The sequence below is a fragment of the Xyrauchen texanus genome, chromosome 2 (genome assembly GCF_025860055.1).
Source record: "Xyrauchen texanus isolate HMW12.3.18 chromosome 2, RBS_HiC_50CHRs, whole genome shotgun sequence".
Lineage (NCBI taxonomy): Eukaryota > Metazoa > Chordata > Actinopteri > Cypriniformes > Catostomidae > Xyrauchen > Xyrauchen texanus.
The window spans coordinates 39,110,452-39,133,024 of NC_068277.1; the positions used below are offsets into that span (position 1 = coordinate 39,110,452).

Consider the following 22,573-nt stretch of genomic DNA (forward strand, 5'->3'; position numbering starts at 1 on the left):
GGGCCGTCTCTGCTAAATATTCTGTAGTAGGACATAGGGATGATCACTTACGATTGAAATTTTCTTATTCATTTCAATAATAACTCGTATTTTTCTTATTAATTGTATAAATATTCGTTTATAAATTAGATGTTTACGGTTATAAAACTGGGACCACGATTAAATGTATTATTGAAAGTTTCATGCATCTCGTCTACAGCAGGTGGCATTATCACATGAGGAAGAGAAGGATGAGGAAAAAAATACGTCTGACGTCATGACGCTTCTTTGAGTTTGAGCGGGGAAATACTGAAACGGACGGAGAGGCGCTAGTTAAGGATCATCTGTTTGTAAACAAACGTGACGGGTTTGTGCTGGAAATTATTACCAACAACGTACTTCAACGTTTCATTTGGGTAATTTGTTTATAGTGCATGTACAAAATAAACCTTTACGTTTGGTTAGTTTTATCGGCTGCTTGGTAGAATGCCTGTTTGACTTCTAGTTGCGGTTTACAGAAATGTCGCATTAACATTTAAACTTTTACATTGCATCAATTCAAAGTAACTGAAGTATTGACTTGTATCTCTATTCTGTTCTGTTCTGTCTGGTTGGACACCCAGAGAGAAGAAAATGTCGAAACGAAAGCAGTTCCTGGACTCTGTCCATCACGAGCACATAGTGGATTTTCTGAACTTCATCAGGTTACATGTGAGTCATGTCTTTCCAGAGTCACTTTCTCACCTGATCCCTAAACGTCTCTGGTAATGTCATTTAATTGCATTTATTTTTAATGAAAACAAAAGAGCTAACGTCCGTGAATACTATAATTATACGTTATATAATTGGCACCTTAAACCGTAAATTTATATATAAAATACATGTAGTTTGTTGTTGTATTTCTAATTTAATGCTTTTAATGCCTTTTTTTAATGCCATTTTTAACATTTTTAATGCCACACATGACCCATGACTAACCACATATATATATATATATATATATATATATATATATATATACATATACATATACATATACGTGGTGTGGTTAGTCATGGGTCATGTATGGTAATAAAAAAGGCATTAAATTAGATTTGATGATATCTGCAGAAACCCTGTGTAATGCAAACAAGAGACAAAAAATAGTCTATATAGGACCTATGTATTTAAAGCAATAGTTAACCAAAAAATTTAAATTCTCTCATAATTTACTCACCTTTTTGCCATCCCAGATGTTTGACTTACTTTCTTCAGCAGAATACAAATTAAGATTTTTAGAATAATATTTCAGCTCTGTAGGTCAATACAAAGCAACTGAATAGTGGCCATAACTTTGAAGGTTTAAAAAGCACATAAAGGCAGCATAAAAGTAACCTATAAATCTCCAGTGATTAAATCTATATCTTCAGAAGTGATATGATAGGTGTGGATGAGAAACAAGATCAATTCTCCTTCCTGCCCAATAGGCGGCGATATGCACAAAGAATGCAAATCACCAAAAATGAATGAAGAATGTGGAAGTGGAGATTTTTTGTAAAAAAAGGACTTAATGTGTTTTTTCACCCACACCAATCTTATTGCTTCTGAAGACTTATATTTTACCACTGGATTACTGTATGGGTTACTTTGTGCTGCCTTTATGTGCTTTTAGGACATTCAAAGTTCTGGTCACTATTCACTTGCATTGTATTGACACACAGAGCTGAAATATTCTTCTAATAAAGTTAATTTGTGTTCTTCAGAAGAAAGAAAGTCATACACATTTGGGATGGCATGAGGGTGAGTAAATGATGAGAGAATTTTTTGTTTAACTATTCCTTTAAGGATATCTTTGAAACTACTCAATCCTTGTTTTTCAGAAGGATGGAGCTGATCCATTTGACATTGCAGAGGTTTTGTCAGAGCTTCAGAAGAGTCAGAGGCAGGATCTATGGGAGCAGTTGCTGAAATTACTGCAACACACCCTCACTGCTCACCCTCCAGAGCGCTGGATCACTGGGGCGGAGGAAGATGCTGCGGACATGGAGGTGGAGGTTTCAGAAGATCAGGTCAGATGCGGGATTAACTCATTTATTTTTAGGCTTTGCCTCTCACTCTGATTTTATTTGTGGTACAATGATGATAAGCATATGGCAAGCATGACAAGTAGTTTATTTTTCTCATTTACTTTCAGACACAGACCATGGCAGTAATAGAGGGAGTCACCATTGTCTCAACAGTGTCTGTAGATGTTTTGCAGGAAAATGACACTTATGCCTCTCTTCTTGACTGTGCCCTGGTGCTAAACTGTAAGCACTTGTAACACTTAGTAAAAGTAATCAAGAATGTATAATTGATAAAGCTTACAACAGAATGTTTTACTTTAATCTTTTGTTCAACTTTCAAGTATTTGTGGATGCTTAACAATTTTGAGTTAATGGAAGCCAAATGGTTTGAAGGTTGTCCTCAGATGGTGTCATTAGCAATTCACATCACCACTGTGTTTAGGAAAACTATGATAATAGAAGATATTCTTCATAAATAGAAATAATTATATTGAATATATTTGCTCCCATGTTTTGTTTGTGTTTTTTTTTCAGGTTTAGAGAGTGCTTTGCCACTATCACAAACACCTCTTCAGCAGGCTATTCATTGGCTATTTGAATGCTGGTGGAGGCGGGGTCTAAAAGGGAAAGAAGAACTTGGTTGGACTGCTTTCCTTGTCTGCTTGGAGAACACTGTTACACTTGAGAAACCGGTATTCGAACCATTTTAACTTTTTGTAGACATGTTTAATAGTCATGGTGTCAAGTTTTGATCTTTGGTGCATCAAATATTATAAACAGGCAGATAATATTGGGCGAGATACTCAAAGATATTATGATATTTGCAGGATACATTGTAAATGAACAGTGTTTTATGCAATGTGGACTTGATCCTAGGTCAATGAACTTAGACGACTGTGCACTCTGCGAGAGGTGCTTCTCAGTGTGGACTTTGGGTCTGAAAAAGGTCAGCAGGTCATTGATCCTCTGCTTCAGTGCTTCTTCAGAGTCTCACACATCAAACAAGAAGAGGTGTGTGTTTAAGTGTCTGTGTGCTTATGAGACGGACCGATAATTTTCTACCCTATATAACTATTTTTCACTTATTTTTCAGGGGAAACGGTTCCTTGCTTTCCTTTTCTCCTGGAATGAAAACTTCATTAGGATGATTCATGAAACTATTAAAAATCAACTGCAGTTCTTCCCAAAGTATTTCACACACTCATGACCTCTTGTTTTATAATGCTTAAAAATATGATATTATGCTGTGCAGAAAGTGAACTGGGCTGTTAATAGTGAGTAGCCTGCAGAATGTTATTTGGGGGAAAAATTGCAAGGCACTACGCCTGTAGCAATAAGGTGATCACTCAAAGCGTACAATCTTCTTAAACACAAAACTTGTACTTAATAAAACAAGCCAAGAAAGGCTGTATGAATAGATACATTGATGCATGAAGTTGTAATAATAATGTCCTCAAATTGTTTATATATATATATTTAGTTTTTAATCCCCTTTCTCCCAATTTGGAATGCCCAATTCCCACTACTTAGTAGGTCCTCGTCGTGGTGCGTTTACTCAACTCAATCCGGGTGGCGGAGGACAAATCTCAGTTGCCTCCGTTTCTTAGACCGTCAATCTGCGCATCTTATCACGTGGCTCGTGCATGACACCGCAGAGACTCACAACATGTGGAGGCTCATGCTACTCTCCGCGATCCATGCATAATTTACCACGTGCCCCATTTACAGCGAGAACCATTAATAGCAACCACGAGAAGGTTACCTCATGTGACTCTACCCTCCCTAGTTACCAGGTCAATTTAGTTGCTTAGGAGACCTGGCTGGAGTCCCTCAGCGCACCCTGGATTTGAGCTTGTGACTCCAGGGGTGGTAGTCAGCATCCATACTAGCTGAGCTACCCAGGCCCCCCTCACATGTTAATTTTAAATGAGGCACACAAGCAGTATTCTGGGTGTTTGCACTTTTTGAGTAGGCTATGTTTTGTTTGATCTGCTATTGCTTTTAATCTTTACAGTCATTTTTTCCCCCCTCTTCTGCTATAACCACAGAACTCTGTCTGTTCATGTGGCTGAGATTTACTTCAGAGCGTGGAGAAAGGCATCAGGCCCTTTCCTGGAGGAAATTGAGTCCACCTGCATCCAGGACTTAATGCAACATGCTCTGTTACTGCACAGAAACTCCCCTGTGCATGGCAAAGTTAGACAGGTCAGAAAGCCTGTTTAAATTACACTGTAATGAAGTGGATTATTAAACTGAAGTTGTTAACTTTATGAATTCTGCTCCTGTAGGCTTGCTTATGTTCTTGGGACATTGCTAAATTTGTTCTCAGCAAGTCCATAAAACTGTACCAGAAGACTTGAGAGCTGGAACAAATAAATTAGTGTTATAATTGTAAACCTCTTTTGTCATGCCATTAAAGGTGATTATTAATTATATTAGCCATTTCACACATTTCTGCCAGAAATGCCACCCTTCAAGTGCATGTCAGCAAACCTGATCAAAGTCTTCTGAATGGCTAAACAACAATGTCTCACTTTCAGATTCTTCTTTTGTTTTCTGTTTGCAAAGCCTAGGACTGTTGAGACAGATGTTACATCTCAGGACACTAGTATTATATTAGAAGGGACATTTTGTATATTATCCCAATTAAATTGTGCTACAATTTAAAAGCTGAATCCAAGTATGCTATAATTAAAAATTGTTCCGGTCTCTGCCTGTAGATCCTTACTTATTTCCACAAGCAGAAGTTTCGAGAGGGAGTTGATGAGGTGCTGCACAGACTCTACAAGCCAATTCTGTGGAAAGCTCTAAAGGTAGATCACAAATCAGCTGAGTTGTTTTAGTTTGCTTAGTCTTTAAATGTGCTGTTCTTTGAGACTAAATAATGCTTTGATAAATATTACCTTCTCACTGTGCACTTTATTAGGAACAATATGGTCCTAATATAGGGCAAAAATTGACTTCTGCTGTTGTAGCCCATCTGCCTCAAGGTTCAACATGTTGAATACAGATTGGATATCTGAGTTGCCGTAGCCTTTCTGTCAGCTCAAACCAGTCTTGCCATTTTCCGTTGACCCCTCTTATCAACAAGGTGTTTCAGTCAGCAGAACTGCCACTCACTGGATGTTTTTTTTTTTTTGACACCATTCTGAATATCTCTAAAGACTTAAGCAGTTACAGAAATACTCAAGCCAGCCCGTCTGGCACCAACAATTATGCCTCATCATTACTGAAATTGTTGATCATTGTCTGTCAGTCAGAGTCTAAATGGGCATCGGGAGTGTAACATTTCAATAGTTCTCTTCGAAGGAGGAAGCAGGAGCCAGATAAACAATCCAATGTTAGTCTTTTTATTCAACACACTTTTCAGTGTATTACACAAAGGGGTTTGCTCGTCAGAAATAAATGCACACAGTCAGCTTCACGTGTCGCTATTTCTCTGCACTTTTATCCCTCTCCAGCTCTCACTGCAACACAGAACAGCTGTTAGGTTGTTTCCCGCATTCCCACAGGTGTCAATTCTTACCGCTCTCCCTCTCCTAGCCTTGCTCTCTACAGATGTTGCTCAGCCATGCCCCATCACCTCAACCATTTCTGGGGAGGAAATCTGCAACAATCATCTGTGGACCACCTCGAACAAAAAAGGCTGGAGAGCTAGATACCAACGGGTGATCCACGCATTGTCATCCTTCATGCGATGGAGCCACTGGAGCGGGGCGTGGTCCAAGCAGAGGGTGAAAGCACGCCCCAACAGATGTATCGGAGGGTGAGGATGGCCTACTTGATGGCCAAACACTCCTTTTCAGTGGAGTTGTATTGTGTCTTTCAAGGTGAGAGCTTACTACTGGGACAGTATCACTCCCACCCTCCATGTCCAATGTGTCTGTCTGCAAGATAAAAGGCTGAGTGAAGTCAGGAGAGTGCAATAATGGCCTGCTGCAAATTACAGCCTTCACCCGAGTGAATGCCTACTGACACCGCTCCATCCACTGGATCGGATCTGGTGCCACCTTTTTAGTTAGATCAGTCAGCGGGCTGGTGACGGTCGAATAGTTAGGCATAAACCTACGATAATAGCCAGCCAGCCCCAGGAACTGTCTCGCCTCCTTTTTGGGCTTAGGTCTCGGGCAAGCTGCAATCGCTGCAGTTTTAGCAATTTGGGGCCGTACCTGCCCATGACCCAAGTGGAAGCCCAGATACCGTGCTTCCACCCGCCCAATAGCGCACTGGGTTTGCCGTGCGTCCCGCCCATCTCAATGACCTCAGGACAGCCCTCAGATGTGCAGCTGTTGCTACCCATCATTACTGAAAATTATGTCATCTAAATAGACAGTGGTGTAAGTAGCATGCGGTCTGAGGATTCTGTCCATGGGCCACTGAAATGTAGCCGGGGCCCCGAACAAACCGAACGGAAGTGGCACAGATTGGTGTAATCTGGCAGTCTCTACAAGTAACAAGAGTGACTCGATCGGTGGCTCCTAAGTTCACTTCCGGTCCTCCCTATCCGAAACCACCATCACCAAAGTCACGGAGACTGCCTCTTTCCACAGTTTTAGGAGGTTAAATTGGTAAATCTGATGTGCTCTGTCTCAATCCATTCATTCACCGATTCATAATTGATTTCCACAACCTGCGTGACCTCAAAGGTCCTTGCCACTTGGCAAATCATTTAGAGCTTGATGATGGGAGTAATACAAGGACTTTATCTCCTGGTGTAAATTCCCCTGTGTTAATTGCCTCAATAAGTGGAGTTTTGCTCTCAGGTCAAGAATGGATTGAATTTAGTTTTTGCTGTTTGAAGGTCACTCCTCCCAATTTTCCTGTAGGATGTCAGCGTGCCGTGTGTTCGATGCCTGTACAATAATTCATATGGGGAGAACTTGGTGGAGGCTTGCGGGACCTCCATTACTGCAAATAATATGGGCTCGAGCCACTTGTCCCAATTTCGAGCGTCTTTGTGCATGAACTTACAAATTATATTCTTTAGGGTCGGATTAAATCGTTCAACAAAGCCGTCCGTTTGGGGGTGGTAAACACTTGGTCTGAATCAATTTAATCCCCAATAATTCATACAGTTTGCGTAGTGCCCTGATCAATGAGGATTTGTTTCTGAATCCCCACTCGGGAGATAATTCTGAAGAGTGCCTCCGCAACACTTTGTGCTGAAATGTTGTGCAGAGGCACTGCTTCCGGATATTTTGTTGCGTAGTCCACCAGAACCAACACAAAGCGATACGCATGTGCTGTTTATACTAATGGCTCGACGAGGTCCTTGCAATTTCCTAAATAAGCAGAAGGGGACGCTATTGGGGTGGCCGGTGGATTCACCAGCTGACATTCACGGCATGCCGCACACCACCTGCGAACATCCCCGTGAATGCCCGGCCAATAAAAAAGTTCCACCATCGGATTATAATGAGCCGTGTGCAATGACATTTCCTGACTGCTCCACGGTATTAACAATACCGGTGTTGTATCCTTCTTTGTCTGAGTCTCCTGCATCACTTGATAGGGAATCCTCAGATGCAGAAATCGAGATTCATCAGACCAGGCCACGTTTTTCCAGTCTTCAACTGCCCAGTTTTGGCAAGCCTGTGCTCCGCAGTTACAGAAATACTCAAACCAGCCCATGTGCCACCAACAATCATGCCACTGTCGAAATCGCAGATCACATTTTTAACCATTCTGATGGTTGATGTGAACAGTAACTGAAGCTCCTGACCTTTATCTGCATGATTTTATACATTGCACTGTGCTACATAATTGGCTGATTAAATAATCGCATGAATGGGCAAGTGTACAGGTGTTCCTATTAAAGTGCTCAGTGAGTGTACAGTATATGCCACTCTATTTTACTACTGTTTTGATTTTATGTAGTCCTCATGCATGTCATTTTTGTAATTTCCTTGTTCATTTAGACATGTTTATAACTACTTTAAACAGGCCACTAATGCTGAGGTTCGTGCCAATGCCACACTGCTCTTTACTGAGGCTTTCCCTATCCATGATCCTAGCATGAGCAGTGAGATGGTGGACCAGGCTGTTCAAAAACAACTGGACTTGCTGTTTGTATGTCAACAGCTGAACCCATGCACTCATTGTCTGACAGGCTATTTCATATGATATTGTTGTAAAAAATAAAATCAAGAAAAGTTCTTAATGTCTTCCTTTCAATTCTAAGAAATCAATAGCTTATATGAGCATCAAATTGACCCTCTGCATCTGTATAGGCTCTTCTTGATGATCCTCAGCCCCTTGTGCGCTCCTCTGCAGTGCTGGGTGTGTGTTCTGTCCTAGCTCGTTGCTGGGAGGTCATCCCCTCCACAGTCATCACTGACCTACTGGAGAAGCTCATCTTGCAGCTGGCTAATGACACAAGCTCTCCAGATGTCCGCTGCTCTGTCTTCATGGTAAAACCCCTACCAGTGATTGCTGTCTTTCAGTCATTTCAAAAGTGGTGATCAGAGAAAAATGAGGATCAATTGCTTGGCATCTTTGCAGTTTTGCAGTGGAACGCAATTTAAAGCCATTTACAGATTGAGGAAGGACACTGTTTTATGAGCATTAATTTTTGTGTAATTTAGTCATTTGGGAGCTTCAAACTAAATGGCTTTTAACAAAAAATGGAATGTACCTAATCATTAATTTTTAGACTAAAATGTTTTAGATTAAAATGTTTTGGACTAAAATGACAATGCTTCTAAATTCAATTTTAACTTGAAGAGTTAAACAAAGCTTAAATTATACTGTGTGATCACAATTTATTTGATCTGTTGTGGTCATAATGTTTATGTACAAGATTATATTTTTATAGCTAAGTTTTTTTTTTTTTTTTTTTATCTGACTACCTGTGTAATGAGAAATTTTTGTTGCCTCTATATTTACATTTTTGTTTGTGCATGACTAAGTGTTATTATAGTTGGCCTGTTTGTTTGCTCTGCAGTGCATGTCTATAATTCTAGATAACAGTTTAAGCCATCCACTCATGGAAAAACTGTTACCTGCACTGAAGAGTAGCCTCCATGACACCTCTGAAAAGGTGCGCGTTGCTTTCGTGAGCATGCTTCTCAAGATCAAAGGCGTTCGGGCAGCCAAGGTAAAAGCTTTTGTTTGTTTGCGTAACTGTAACTTAATGTCCTTAATTGATTTGAATGAAAAGTTCAGGCAAAATGTTTGCTTACTAGCGTAATTATAATACGAATCCCCCTTTGTCATACCATAGTTTTGGAAAGTTTGTTCCCTGGAGCACCTGCTGGCTCGTCTTGAGTTGGACTCGCCTCCTGTTTGCAAGAGAATTGTTGATCTTCTCTTCAACTCATTCTTTCCAGTCAATCAATCAGAGACAGTCTGGTGTGAGCGATGTGTCACCTTGATTCAGACAAATCCTGGAGCAGCTCGCAAGTTTTACCGCTACGCGTACCTCTACACAGCTCCTGCTAATATTGGTTAGATTGTTTTAGATTACATAGATTATTATGATTACATGCATCACCTGTATACCCCTACAATCTACTGTAAGCTTGTATAAAATAGATATTCTGTTTTTCATTATGTGTTGAGCTAGTACGGTTTAGTTTTGACCTTTTTTATGCTCCGATATTTAATAAAACTCGCTCTGCTTTATCTTTGTAGTTAAGCTGATGCTGGTAATCCGAAAGTGTCTGAACGTGTGCATTCAAAATGCAGGAGATGATGAATTTGCATCTAGCAATAAAGAAAACAGCACGGTGAGACTATATAATCTGACTCTCACTTTCTTTTGTCACATGTCATCAGGTGGAAGCACTATCAACATTCAGATTGAAAGTGTCTTCCATGAGACACAGCCATGGAATGATGAGAAACTTAAAGAGATGGTTCACCCAAAAATGAAAATTATCTAATCATTTACTCAACCTCATGCTATTGAAGGTGTTTATGACTTTCTTTCGTCTGCTGCACACAAAGATTTTTAGAAGAATATTTCAGCTCTCTTGATCCTTACAATGCACATTGAATTGGTACCAAAATTTTGAAGCTCAAAGGCAGCATTATACCGGTTTCACGGTATACCACGGTTTGAAAATTGACGGTTATCATACCATGTACATTTGTTTATCTACGGTATTGAGAAAAAATGCAACTGGACAGAGAATCTCACATGCGCATCTCCTTTCCTCCTTGTCTGCCCATCAGACTCGTCAATTGCGACACACACACATGCAGCAGAGAAAATGTCAGAGAGAAGCAAGGCGATGGGATCTGACGTGTGTGGGGTGTGTGTGTGTGAGTTAAAGCAGTGTTTCTCAACTGGTCTATTCGGACTGGGTTGCGGACAGCAGAGAAAGAACAACGCCATGGTTCTCCCATTGACGATATTTCAGCGTCCGCCCAAGTGATAGACTATTTAAGACTGCCAAGGCAGATTTAATGATAATCTTGCAAAACGCTAAAGCAGGACATGGGCAATTTATGACCTGTGGGCTGGATCAAGCCCTCCACAAGGTATAATGTGGCCTGCGGCTCATTTATTGTAAAAGCATTTTTTTTTTTTTCATTGGATATTTCAGTTAACTTGTATTGGGGATGTAACACGTCTCCACAGGCATTTAACATGCTCAGGGTTGCCAGATAAGAGAGGCAACACCCCCAGTTTGAGATTTATACTTGCGCAAATTGGAAATATTCCACCTAATTAGGGCTGGGATAAACGATTATTTTTTAAACGATTAATCTAGCGATTTATTTTTCGATGCATCGATTAATCTAACGATTCATTTTTTCCAGTCTGATTCGATTTCAATTAATCTAACGATTCATTTTTTTATTCAGTCCGATTCGATTTCGATTCGATTAATCGACTTGTGACAACACCGGTAATACCGGTTTCATCGGGGGAGGGGGTGTATAATATGTAAAAAAAAAAAAAAAAACATTTTCCGGGAGTTTGAGTGACTGGCGATCTGATCAATCAATCATAATACGCCATTTTTGTCCAACAAAGTAGTCAGGAGAGAAAAGATTAACGTCGGTGGATTTGAATTTGAATAATGGATTGTAGGCTACTGTACTGACATCTTTCCGTGGTTAAACAACAGTCCTTCTGATGTAGGCTACATTCATGTTTAGCCTATTTGATGCTATAAATTAACCAAGGAAAAGATGATCGGTTCACGAGCAGCTTTAACTGAGGCAATCTGTCAAGACACATTAAAGAGCCACAAAATAGTAGGCCTATTTATGGTTTAATTTTCTTTGAATGACCAAATTTGAAAGTTGAGACTTTGTTAAATGTTACCTGCTTGGACCTGTCTGTCAGCGCGTTGTCAGTGTCCTCTATGTATTTTTCACGACATTCATTCATAGCTATAAGCGCATTATTAATAGCTATAAGCGAAAACTTTAGGTGTCGACAACGTATTATAGCCTACTCCAACATCGAGTGCAAAGTTGGGAGTTGAAAAAAAACTTACGGTGCTCTGTCATCTGCAGCTGCAACCGGGTGGCGCCTCTTCAGGTGCTGGTGCATTGCCGTGGTGCTAGAATGGAAGGCCATCTCCATTTTGCAAAGACGACATATCACGGAATTGTTTCCTTTTAAATTAAAGAATTCCCATACTTTAGAGGTACAAGTGCATGCCGCCTTGCACTTCTGATAGTCTGAGGAGCCACTCGTGTTACTACTACTCGCCGGCGCCGGCATCTTTGTTTTGGATCCGACGAATCGACGCAAACTATGCTCCGTGCAATACTTGTTATACTTGTGCAATCTGGCAACCATGTACGTGAGTGCACTTTTTCTGTCTCTTGCTTTCCCCTTTGAACAAACTTTGCGATCTGTAGTGCAATATTCTGCTCAAGGAAAAGTGTTATATGGCTACTCTGTGTCCATTCTGTCCACTCCGTGTCCATCCATGCTGCTTGTGATGTTTGGTGCTACTAATTTTGCTGGTAAACATTCTCAGTGATTAAATATAGAAGTAGATCTCGGCATCATTGACACACGGAGGGATAATAATTGACATGCGAAACCATCCAGGAGACCCGCTTCATGACACTTTTAGCATGTGAACGGGGAAAGGTTTAGAAAAAAACAAGTATACTGGCATGCTTTGCAACAAACATGAAAAGTTCTATAAATTTTTTTTTTTTTTTTTTTTTTTTATTAAAACAGACCCCTGATGTAGAGATTGTTAAATTGAATTATAAATTAACAGGGAAGTAGAGATGGTAAAATAAATTTATAAGCTCAGCCTTTATTCAGTTTTTTAATGCCTGTTAGAAAAGTATCTACATTATGTAGAGCAATATATTACTTTACGCAATTGCAGAATAGTCCCATTAATCACAGATACACTTCAGAAAATTGAGTACACAACTATTTCTGGGCTTAAAAGTTACAAAAACCAAATTAATGCAGAACATTGTATCTCAAAAGTAATACAATGTGGCCCCCATGCACTACTTAAAGCCTGATGTGGCCCCTTAAACAAAATAGTTAAAAATATTAATTACACACCTTCACCTTTACAAATTTGTTTCAGGATTTTACATGAGTAAAAGTAACTGTTATATTTTGACAAAATGTGTATAGTTTCATATGAAATAATCTAAGGGTAGAATCTATTAGACATCATTTTATATCAACAGTGGCAGTTTTAGTTAAAGTTTCAAGATAATATTTATTTTTCATAAATACATTATTATTATTATTATTACTATTATTATTACTAATAATAATGGGCTCATATAAGTAAATATGCTCTTCAATTTTTAAAAGGGGGGAGAGAAAACTTCCTGTAGATTTTGACATCAACAACAAAAATAATGTCACTTGCTGCATGTCCTTGTACTGGAAAACCATGAACAAAACTATGCAACATAAAAGGAAATGCGACCCAGGATACATTAAATACAGGTTATGTTTAATCTATGGCAGGTCGACACTTGATTTCCAATGTGAAATCTGTCCTGAAGCAAAACCAGTTGAGAAGCACTGAGTTAAAGGTACAGACAGGAGCAGTCTGGCCTCACTGTTGCGCACCTGCAGTATATGTTAACTGTTAATAATCATAGGACATTACTTCAAAAGCTCACACAGCTGATGTTATTTTTCATTTAGTAGTTCATTTAACATGCTATGCTAACATGTAAACTAACATGCTTTAGTTATATAACATGTTATATTTACATGCTATTTTTTAGCATGTTTATAATTCGATTTATTATAATAATTCTGTTAGCGTTCTTATTTTCTATTTATTTTATTTTCAAAAGGGAGACGTTTTTTTACACATACTTCAATAAATAAATGGTTTCTAGTTTCAATTATAATAAAGTGTTTGCTCAAATAAATAAATAACCCTTCTGTTTTCACTGATAATAATAATAATTGTGTAATACCGTATACCGTGATATTTTCTGAGACTGTTATCATACTGTGAAAATATCATACCGTTGCAACCCTATTCCAGTCCTTAAATCCATATCTTCAGAAGTGATATGACAAGTGTGGGTGAGAAACAGATACATATTTAAAGTACTATTCCAGTTAATCTCAATCAACAGCATTTGAGGTATAATATTGAATAACACAAATTTACTTTGAAATCTTGGTTACAGTGAGGCACTTACAATGGAAGTGAATGAAGCCAATTTTTGAACGTTAAGATACTAATTTTCACAAAAGTATAGTCACAATACATAAACAAAATCAGTGTTAATAAGATTAAATTAAATTAAACATTATTGCCATGATGATGTAATGTCAACAAACCCTAAAATGACTATAACAATTATGATTTAAACAAATTTACAGCTAGCAGAAGAATTAATATAAGTGCTTTGATCAAATTATAAGCTTCACATTTCTGCCTTTCAAACCCTCCAGAAATTGGCCCCATTCACTTCCATTGTAAGTGCCTCACTCTAACTTTGCTTTTTGATTTTTTTGATTTATTTATTTGATAGAAAAGCAGGAATGAGTCAAAATTACTTATTTATTTATTTATTGTTTTCTATTCTATTTTATGCCACAAATTCTGTTGATTGAGCTTAACATGTTTTGAACCCTGAATATTCCTTTTTTACTTTGTCACCACTTTCACATTCTTTCTGCAAATCGCTACCTACTGGGCAGTGAGGAGAGTTTATAGTAAAAAAGGACTTAAATATTGATCTGTTTCTCACCATCACCTATCATATCACTAGATATATGGATTCAACCACTGGAGTCTTATAGATTAGTTTTATTTGCTTTTTGGAGCTTAACATATTTTGTACCCATTAATTTACATTTTGAGGACCTATAGAGCTGAAATATTCTTTTAAAAATCTTAATTTGTGTTCAACAGAAGAAAGTTATACACATCTGATATGGCATGAGGGTAAGTAAATGATGAAAGATATGTAAATATTTGGGCGAACTATCTCTTTGAGGCAGCTATAGATAATTCATAATGTTTAGTTTATTTTTTCATCATCACTAGATGTTGGAGGATGTTCTATCCGTTAAGGACACTGCCTCAATGGCCTGCTTGTTGGAGATATTGGTCATTCTGTGGAAAAGTGTTCAGAAATCTCTACAGGCTAACCAGGAGGCCTTCAAGTATACCACTTCAAAGTTTGCCTCTGTGCTACCTCAGTATCTTAAGGTCTTTCAGGTAAAATGCACCTTCACACAGTGAACCGAAGAATGATTCAATGATTAAAGCGGTGATTTGTAATGAAATATTCAGAGCTGATTCAATGTGGTTGCAACATTATTGTGTGTGTGTGAGTACACAGGAGGAACGGTGTAAAGCCCCTCTCATTCTTCTAGCCTCCCTGCTTCCTGCCTCTGCTGTTACAGCTCTGAGGTCAGTATTACTTTCTCTTTAAGAAACCTATAACTAATTTTAGGGCTGGACAGAAAAGAATATCAATATTTTCCAGCATTTTAGCGATATTCATTATACATCTTGATATTTATTTTAGGGATGTGCACGAGTAGTCGATTAATCAAGTATTCATTCAGCTTTAAATATACACTACGCATAATATTGCAATTTGATTTTCTTTGTGCCTTTGCCATCCGTGGGCTGCAGGTAAAACTGCTTCTCTCACCTAAATCTTGCCATTACAACTCAGTGCATTGGTTGACGCTGTGGATGTGTGACGTTGTTGAAAAGTTCACACAATAAGAAAATTATGTCATCATTTAAAGTGATTGTATCGCTTAAATTCTTGCAATGTATGTTTCTGCAGGTTTCTTTTTTTTATATATATATATTTTTTTTTTTTTTTAAATCTAGATGTTGCTGTTTATGCATAATGGTCATTTTTAAATAATAAAGAGAGGTTGAAGGTTGAACTTAAATTCTAAATTTCAAGTAACCAATTACTAATTTGCTTATGTGTTTGAGTACTCTACTGCAAAATTACTCAAAATGCCCATCTCTAATTTATGTATTTGCTCCCAAAAAATTTACATTTTGATTTTACACTATAATTTAGACTTTATCATTCTTGTTAAAAATAACCAAGGCATGTCTTCCACACTGATTTTCACTAAATGCACCAAAATAAATGTCAACGTTTACTAACATATTTTTTTATTATAACAGGAAAAGTATTACAAAACTAGTATGACATGCTCTTTTGGTAACTTAATGGCCAAATAAAATTTAAAACTTCATTAAAATCTTCAAAATATTCGTAGTTTTTAAATTTACATAGGCAGAAAAAATCATTGCAAATACGTATAATTTCTTCAAAGGACAGTTCATTGACAAATAGAACATTTTGAAAAATGTCTTCTTTCCTGCTGAGTGTGTAACACATTCCACATTGGTGTCTTAGCTGTTTCCCCAGGACAGCAGTGTGGCTCAAAACTGAAATGCCAGTTCAAGAATCCAACTGATTCCCATTAGATCGGACAGGCGTACTTTAATGCTGGTGGGATTGAATGTGTCTTCAAGGCTTTAGAGCGATCTGTCGGACAGTCTGTCTCTACTGCATGATTATGTGTCCCTATCTGCAGGAGTAAAGTGATGTCTCACTTGAGGAATCTAAAAGCGGGCTCTGCTGTGACAGCCTTCAGTCAGTCAGTGGAGTGTCTCTGTAGCTGGGGGCAGATCAGCCATATTGTGGAACTGATAGAGAACTGGCTCACAGAGGCTGCACCTGTGAGAGGGGTAAATGTTATGAGAAGTATCCTTACAATGCTGACTTGTGGAGTATAATCGTCTGTGTGGTGATGTGGTGTTTTCATTAGAGGTTGACTGATAATGGATAACAGAGAGGAAAGCAGTTTTATGATTTATTTTTGGCCTGTACTTTTTATAATCAATAACTGCATGAAAATATAGCACTATGTTTACATTTAACTGTGTATATAATGTGAACCTTATTATAAAAAGTATTATGAACAATTAAATAATTTATGATTATTAAATGGATAAGTTAACAAAGTTAAGGGGAAAAAATATGCTCTCTTTCAATCATCTGCAAAATAATACAATCTAACTATTGTAAACCCTCCAGCACCACCCACGGGGAAATACTATCAGCCATTACTGGCATTTAATTTTGTTTATCCGAAAGGCTGTAAGCCGATTGTTCTGAAAGCTGTAAATAAGTCAACCTCTAGCTTTCAGATCCTCTATAACCACACTTCTTCATTAGCAGGGTGATGAAAATACAACTGGCAAAGTGCATTTTGATGGGCTCGAGGATTCAAAGCCAGATCTAGGCCTGGACTATCTGGATTACCTGTTGTTGCATCCTAAAACACGAGACTGTCTGCTCATGCTGCCACTAGATCAGATCAGACAGCTCCATGATGCCCTCAACAAATGGAAGGTACCATAGACATGAGGTTGGATAATTACTCCTATTACAGAGAGTTGATGCAAGGACACTCTTTTGTGTTATGTCGTGATATTATACTGCCATTAGTTATGAAGTCGATGAGGGAATTATGTATTTTCAAGAATCGTGCTTTGTAGATAAAACTGGGCATTGCCATTTAAATGTCATGTTTTTGCCCATATTATTCTAGTCAAATCTTAATACTTGTAACATTTTTGACCTAGGATGAGACCTAGGTTGCTATCTGATAGAAAGTTTATCTGTATGCATATTTCTGATTGGATTACAAAATGTTTCATACATTTTGAAATCATTGCACTTTTGTGTGCATTTGTATCCAGTTGCTGCTGTTCTCCTCTCTGAGTGGTGGTGAAGACAAAGTGGCAGTCACTGAGACAGCACTGAGAGCTTTTATCTTCCATGGCCGACTCAGTATCCACCTTCAACACAAAGTGAGTCTTTGGCCAGAAACGCATTGCATGCACTTTTGAGTTATTTGCCCTCCAAACAAAGTAAACATTCAACGAATGCATGCACAGAAAGGATGTTAAGAAGTGAAGAGTCCCGAGATTTGCAACAAATTAATTAACTATATTTCAGAAAATCAACAATAAATTCTTAAACCACTGCAGCATCATGACACAAACTGATATCTGCAGCTAATGTACAGATCTCAGGATCTCAAGCATGTCCTACAATTTTATCTTCTGTTTGTCCTGTGGTGGAGAACTGTCAGTGTGGTTATGTTTCAGAATGTGTTCATCATATGGCAAATGCTTTTCATCAGACAATGCTTAGATTGCACTAATTGCAAGTTTATTCCTCCTGAAGCAAGCTTAGTTTAAGTGCATTCTCTCTCTGTCAGCTCATTGTTAGATTCTACAAATGAGCCTCATACTCAGCACTTCTTTCTGATTCTTCAGTACCCAGAGGAGCGGGAGTTTCTGAAATCCCTGGAACACTCAGTGTCCTGGGTGGAGAAGAGAATTTTCCCTTTCCTGGCCAGCTCCAGCAATGAGCAGCAGTTGTCTTTAAGCAAGAGAACGGTAGAAGTAAGTTTAAAAGAAGGGTTTATATATATATATATATGTATATGTATGTGTGTGTGTGTGTGTGTGTGTGTGTTTGTGTGTGTGTGTGTTTTATATTCATGTAAATTGTATTTTAAATGGTTAAAGGAATAGTTTGTCCAAAAACTAAAATGCTGTCATCATTTACTCATCCTCATGTTGTTTCAAACCTGAATGAAATACTTTCTCCTGTGGAACACAAAAGGAGAATTTTGTCAGATTATTTACTGTTTATTATTTGTTCTTTTTAATACAGTAGAAGCATACTGTTACCATGTGCTGTCGAATTTCGAAAAGGACAAAAAGCACCATTCATTTACTGTAATTTTGTATGCCAAGTGTTCTGAAGCTATACAATAGCTTTGTGTGAGGAATAGACTGAAATTAAGTTGTTATACACTGATAATTTTCCCCTTTGCTCAGCTCTTAAATCTAATTCACACGTGCATATTCAAACTTGCTGAGAGAAGACGTCAATAGTTTGATGACAATGATGCCCATCAGCAAGGACTTGTGCAAACATCATAACCAATCACAAGTTTGAATATGCAGAAGCATAAATTAAATTTCACAAGGAAAGATTTTCCGTGTATAATTGCTTATTTTTGTATGGCTTCAGAAAACATGAAATTTAGTGCTCAAGTTGTATGGACTTTTATGTATTTTTTTTTCTTTTATTAATGAAGCTTGTATAAATCATATAATATATATGTATAAAATTCTCCATAAAAATCAAACAAATGAGAACTTACATTTTCCTTGCCCTAAAACTAATCTATTGTTCCTTTCCATTGTTAAAAATGTCTTTACAATGACTTTTGCATGCACAAATTATTTTGTTAATTTTATGATTTGTTTCTGGTTTCATTGACAGACCTGTTTAACAGTATGCAAGAATGTGCTGCGAGTTTCTGTAGGAGATGATGATTTCAGAGACCACTTACTGCAACATGTCGCCTCTGTACTGCAGTCTGGTGAGACTTAGGCATTTAACCTCATAAGACCCGACCCAAGCTGTGTGCATTTTCAATTCTAGCACCTAATAAACATAATATATATATATCTATATATATATATATATATATATATATATATATATATATATATATATATAGATATATATATTTGTTTTCCTACATATTGAGTCAACTTATGTGGACAGCTGGACTAAGCTGTGAATTTAAAATAAATACCAAGCTAGAGAAAGATATTTTCTTTTTTTATTCAAATTGTTTATTATATTTCCAGCTGTGTTGGTTATTCATGTTTTTGAGACATTACAGACATTGCATCAGAAATTTGCATGATTCATTCTGATTCAAAGTATCAAAGTACTCATTGATTCTCAATGTGATAATATACAGTAAATATAGGATTTCTCAGGAAAAAATGTGCGAAAAGTAGAAATTAGTGTACATTGTGTTTAGCAGTGTGGTGTTTCACGATAAATTGCTCAAATGTATATAATGGCATATCGGATGAAACTAGAGACTAATTGTTTGACTCAAACAGGTTTCAATGTAAAAACTTATTTCGGTTTCATACCAGATGTTTTTGGTAAAATCTTGTTTTCATCCAAGTTTAACTCTTTACTAACAGCACAAAGTCTACTGAACTGAGATCAGTCAGTTTATATTCATTTAAATTATGCTTTGCGTATAACAAAGACAAAATACAACGTCCGTGTATGTGGAGTCGCATGAGGTTAATATTAGTGCTGCCTAGTGATTGCATAAAATTTACTGATTTTGTTTTTTTGTACTTAGACAAGATACAATAATATATTTTGCCACTGCACATTTAGTTATACGACAATTAAATACTTTAAACTATATTAATGATTTTGTGTGTGTTCATTTAGAGAAGGGATACATGTGCATCCCTCTTCTGCTTGCTCTGCTTACTGAGGTGGCACAGGGCTGCCTTTCCCATAAGGCAGAGGGACAGGATGAACAGCTGTCCCTCACTGTCCGTATTTTGACCAACATCTTCCAGAAAGTTGTTGAGATCATGGCACATCGACTACGGAAAGACAAGGAAGAGGGTCAGGAGGTGAGGCTAGTAAAGCAGGGTCTTCCACAGACTTTTATTTACAAATGTTTGTGGACAGCTTTATCAAATCTGTGTGCCCTGAAACTGACATTTCGTATTAGGTTTCTTTCTTTCTGACTGGATGACAATAAAATTTCAGACTTCAGTGTAAAGTGGCATTCTTTGTGTTTCTAGCTGTGTTGCTCTTCTGAGGAAGCTCTCCATGACTTTCTTCTGCTGGCTAAAATTACAACTGAGAGATCAGAATTCATTGCAGGAGTCTTCTCATCTCTCTGTGCAGCAGTTATTATTGATATCAGCCGCACCCTGCAGAAGGTAAATAAGCAGTTATAAGAAAACATATTGGAGAAGGCATTGCAATTTTTTTGGCATTAAGAAATACTGTGTGGATATTGAGTGGGATTTTCCCTTATTGTTTTAATATAAAGAATAGTTCAAAGGCCTCAGTGCTTTCAATTATATTTATTGTATTCAGAATGAGAGATTATTTGACAGTGACAATATTTATTGTTCTTGAGATAGAATAACAGGCAGCTAAGTGGAAGGATAATAGAAATAAATGAAGACATGGAAGATTAAATGTAGGAATTATTGAGCAATTTCATGTTCCTTCATGCAGATCTCTCATGTGGAAGAAGTTATGACATCAGAAACGTTTAATGACCTTCCACCTCTCTCAAACACAATCCTGAAAGTTATACTCAGATCACCAGCAGTTACCAGGTAGCATGAAACACCATATAGAATAAAAAGCTTGTATTATAAAACTTCAAGTGTACTCCCAATTAATAAAAAATTGTTCAATCTCTCTTATTTTTTTCAATGCATTCTAGGTTTTTTATGTCTGAAATGAGCTCCTCTATAGACTCTGAGGCCCTCGATAGCATCACACAGTGGGCTGCAGTTACACACATTCTGACCATCATCAAACAATGTGAGTGTTATTTTTCCTCTCATCCTTTTTACTTTTTGTAAGTTCAACATCAGAATGCTTGACAGTAATGCAAGTAAAGGCCAAAGTATACTTTGTTTTCCCACATTGCTCTTTGGAATGCGCACAGTATGTGTGATGCAAATTTTGTCATTTGCACAGTCTATGCGGACTGTCTGCATCTCTGTGCATTGTAGGCACATGCGCCTGCCATTGACCGTATTCTGAGTATCACAGAGCAGTCATACTGCTTATGCATAGGACGTGTTTGTATTTGCTTGCGGTCAAATGAGTATACTTGAAGAAAACTTGACATTGTGCGAGATGACCAGGAACGCGAAAAAACTAAGTATACCCGAGCCTTAAGACTTTATCCGCAATATCGGATAAATGTTTTAGTGCTCAGCAAAGCAATAATTATGGAACAATAGTAAAATCAGACTATAAATATAAAGCAAGACTTTTTTTTTCCTGTTATAAAACACTTGAGCAGAAGCACCGTTTTTTTTTTAACCTTCCCGTTCTGTTCATTGCAGCTGACACATTTAATGTGGAGTTGAAGGCAATTGCTGTGTCCATACGCAGACAAATACAGAGTCATTACAACATCACTGCAGAAAACTCCGAAAATATACAGAGGTAATATATTTGGCGTAATCTAGATGTAATGTTATTGCTGTTGAAATTGTATTTGTCTGGATTGGAATGTCAGTGACTGCATTGTTCAAGAGTGAAAGCTTTAACACAATGTGCCATTTCAAATCTTTCTGCTCAATCTTGGTCTTCCTAATTGATGCACAACGATAGTTGTGTGATTGTTGATGTTGATTTGTTTTCTCAATCTCAGGGCCATCTATGAATCCGCTGTAAGGATGCTGAATGATATCCTAACTCCATGCCAACAATCAAATGGTTAAATGGCCAGCTAATTATATTTTAGTGCTTTTATATACTCATAAAATCTGTTTGCTTTTTTATTTTTTGGTTTTCACAGCTATGTATTCTTATTCCTATGTTTCTCTTTAGTTTCACCCTTTTTACAAATTACTTCTGTATGCAATATACAAGCAAACCTTTTGCAAAGAAAACTTTCAGAAAATGATATCTTAGTTTCCTTGTATCACTGTCCATCACTCATGATACTCATGTTTGTACAGTTTCAAATGCAACAGTGGATTTCTTATGTTCCTGATTGGTAATTGTCTCACCAGTTTTCTCAAAGGCTATTATTTTCAATAATGTGACTATATAATAACATGTGCTAAGGTAATACTTCTATGCAAAGACATGCAACTTAAGCTTCTTCATTATTTTAGCAATGTGTCCTGTTATTGCTCCATTTATGTAACAATTATTCCTTTTATGATTTGTACCCAGTTTTTGATTGCTGGCATAACCCCAGGAGATTTGGGCCAATGTATGTCCTATTAAATCCCCTCCTTTGTTTTAATTAAACATGACATTTATTGATGAATGATTTAAAGTGTATTTTTTGGTCAAGTACACCTTACCGAGAACGAGAAGTATCATTTTGAAGTTTTGGTAGAGGGCACAACTTTGAGCAATATGACTGCTCTGAAACAGAATAGATAACCCTGTCTCGAGACTTATCGTTTGGCTGTCTGATAAGAGTACGGGAAACGCAGAGAAGCGAGTTCCATCGCTGC

The 22,573-nt window shown here is 37.5% G+C and overlaps 1 protein-coding gene across 2 annotated transcripts; it reads left to right on the plus strand.

Annotated features, from left to right (window-relative positions):
• Positions 1-261: 261 nt before the first annotated feature.
• On the plus strand, positions 262-22,356 carry ncapg2 (non-SMC condensin II complex, subunit G2). Of its 2 annotated transcripts, none has more exons than XM_052151529.1 (27): positions 262-395; positions 603-690; positions 1,839-2,027; positions 2,153-2,267; positions 2,559-2,716; positions 2,901-3,035; positions 3,118-3,212; positions 4,073-4,229; positions 4,745-4,837; positions 7,968-8,093; positions 8,255-8,434; positions 8,968-9,120; positions 9,247-9,469; positions 9,657-9,751; positions 14,492-14,665; positions 14,790-14,860; positions 16,024-16,177; positions 16,668-16,844; positions 17,195-17,305; positions 17,777-17,905; positions 18,798-18,897; positions 19,785-19,975; positions 20,150-20,290; positions 20,595-20,698; positions 20,809-20,909; positions 21,443-21,545; positions 21,754-22,356. In XM_052151529.1, exons 2-27 carry the CDS (start codon positions 613-615, stop codon positions 21,821-21,823), a joined length of 3,423 nt encoding a protein of 1,140 aa, XP_052007489.1. In that variant the 5' UTR covers positions 262-395; positions 603-612; the 3' UTR covers positions 21,824-22,356. The 2 variants fall into 2 exon arrangements, with proteins under 2 accessions (XP_052007489.1, XP_052007497.1); XM_052151537.1 differs by having other exon boundaries at positions 265-346.
• Positions 22,357-22,573: the final 217 nt, after the last annotated feature.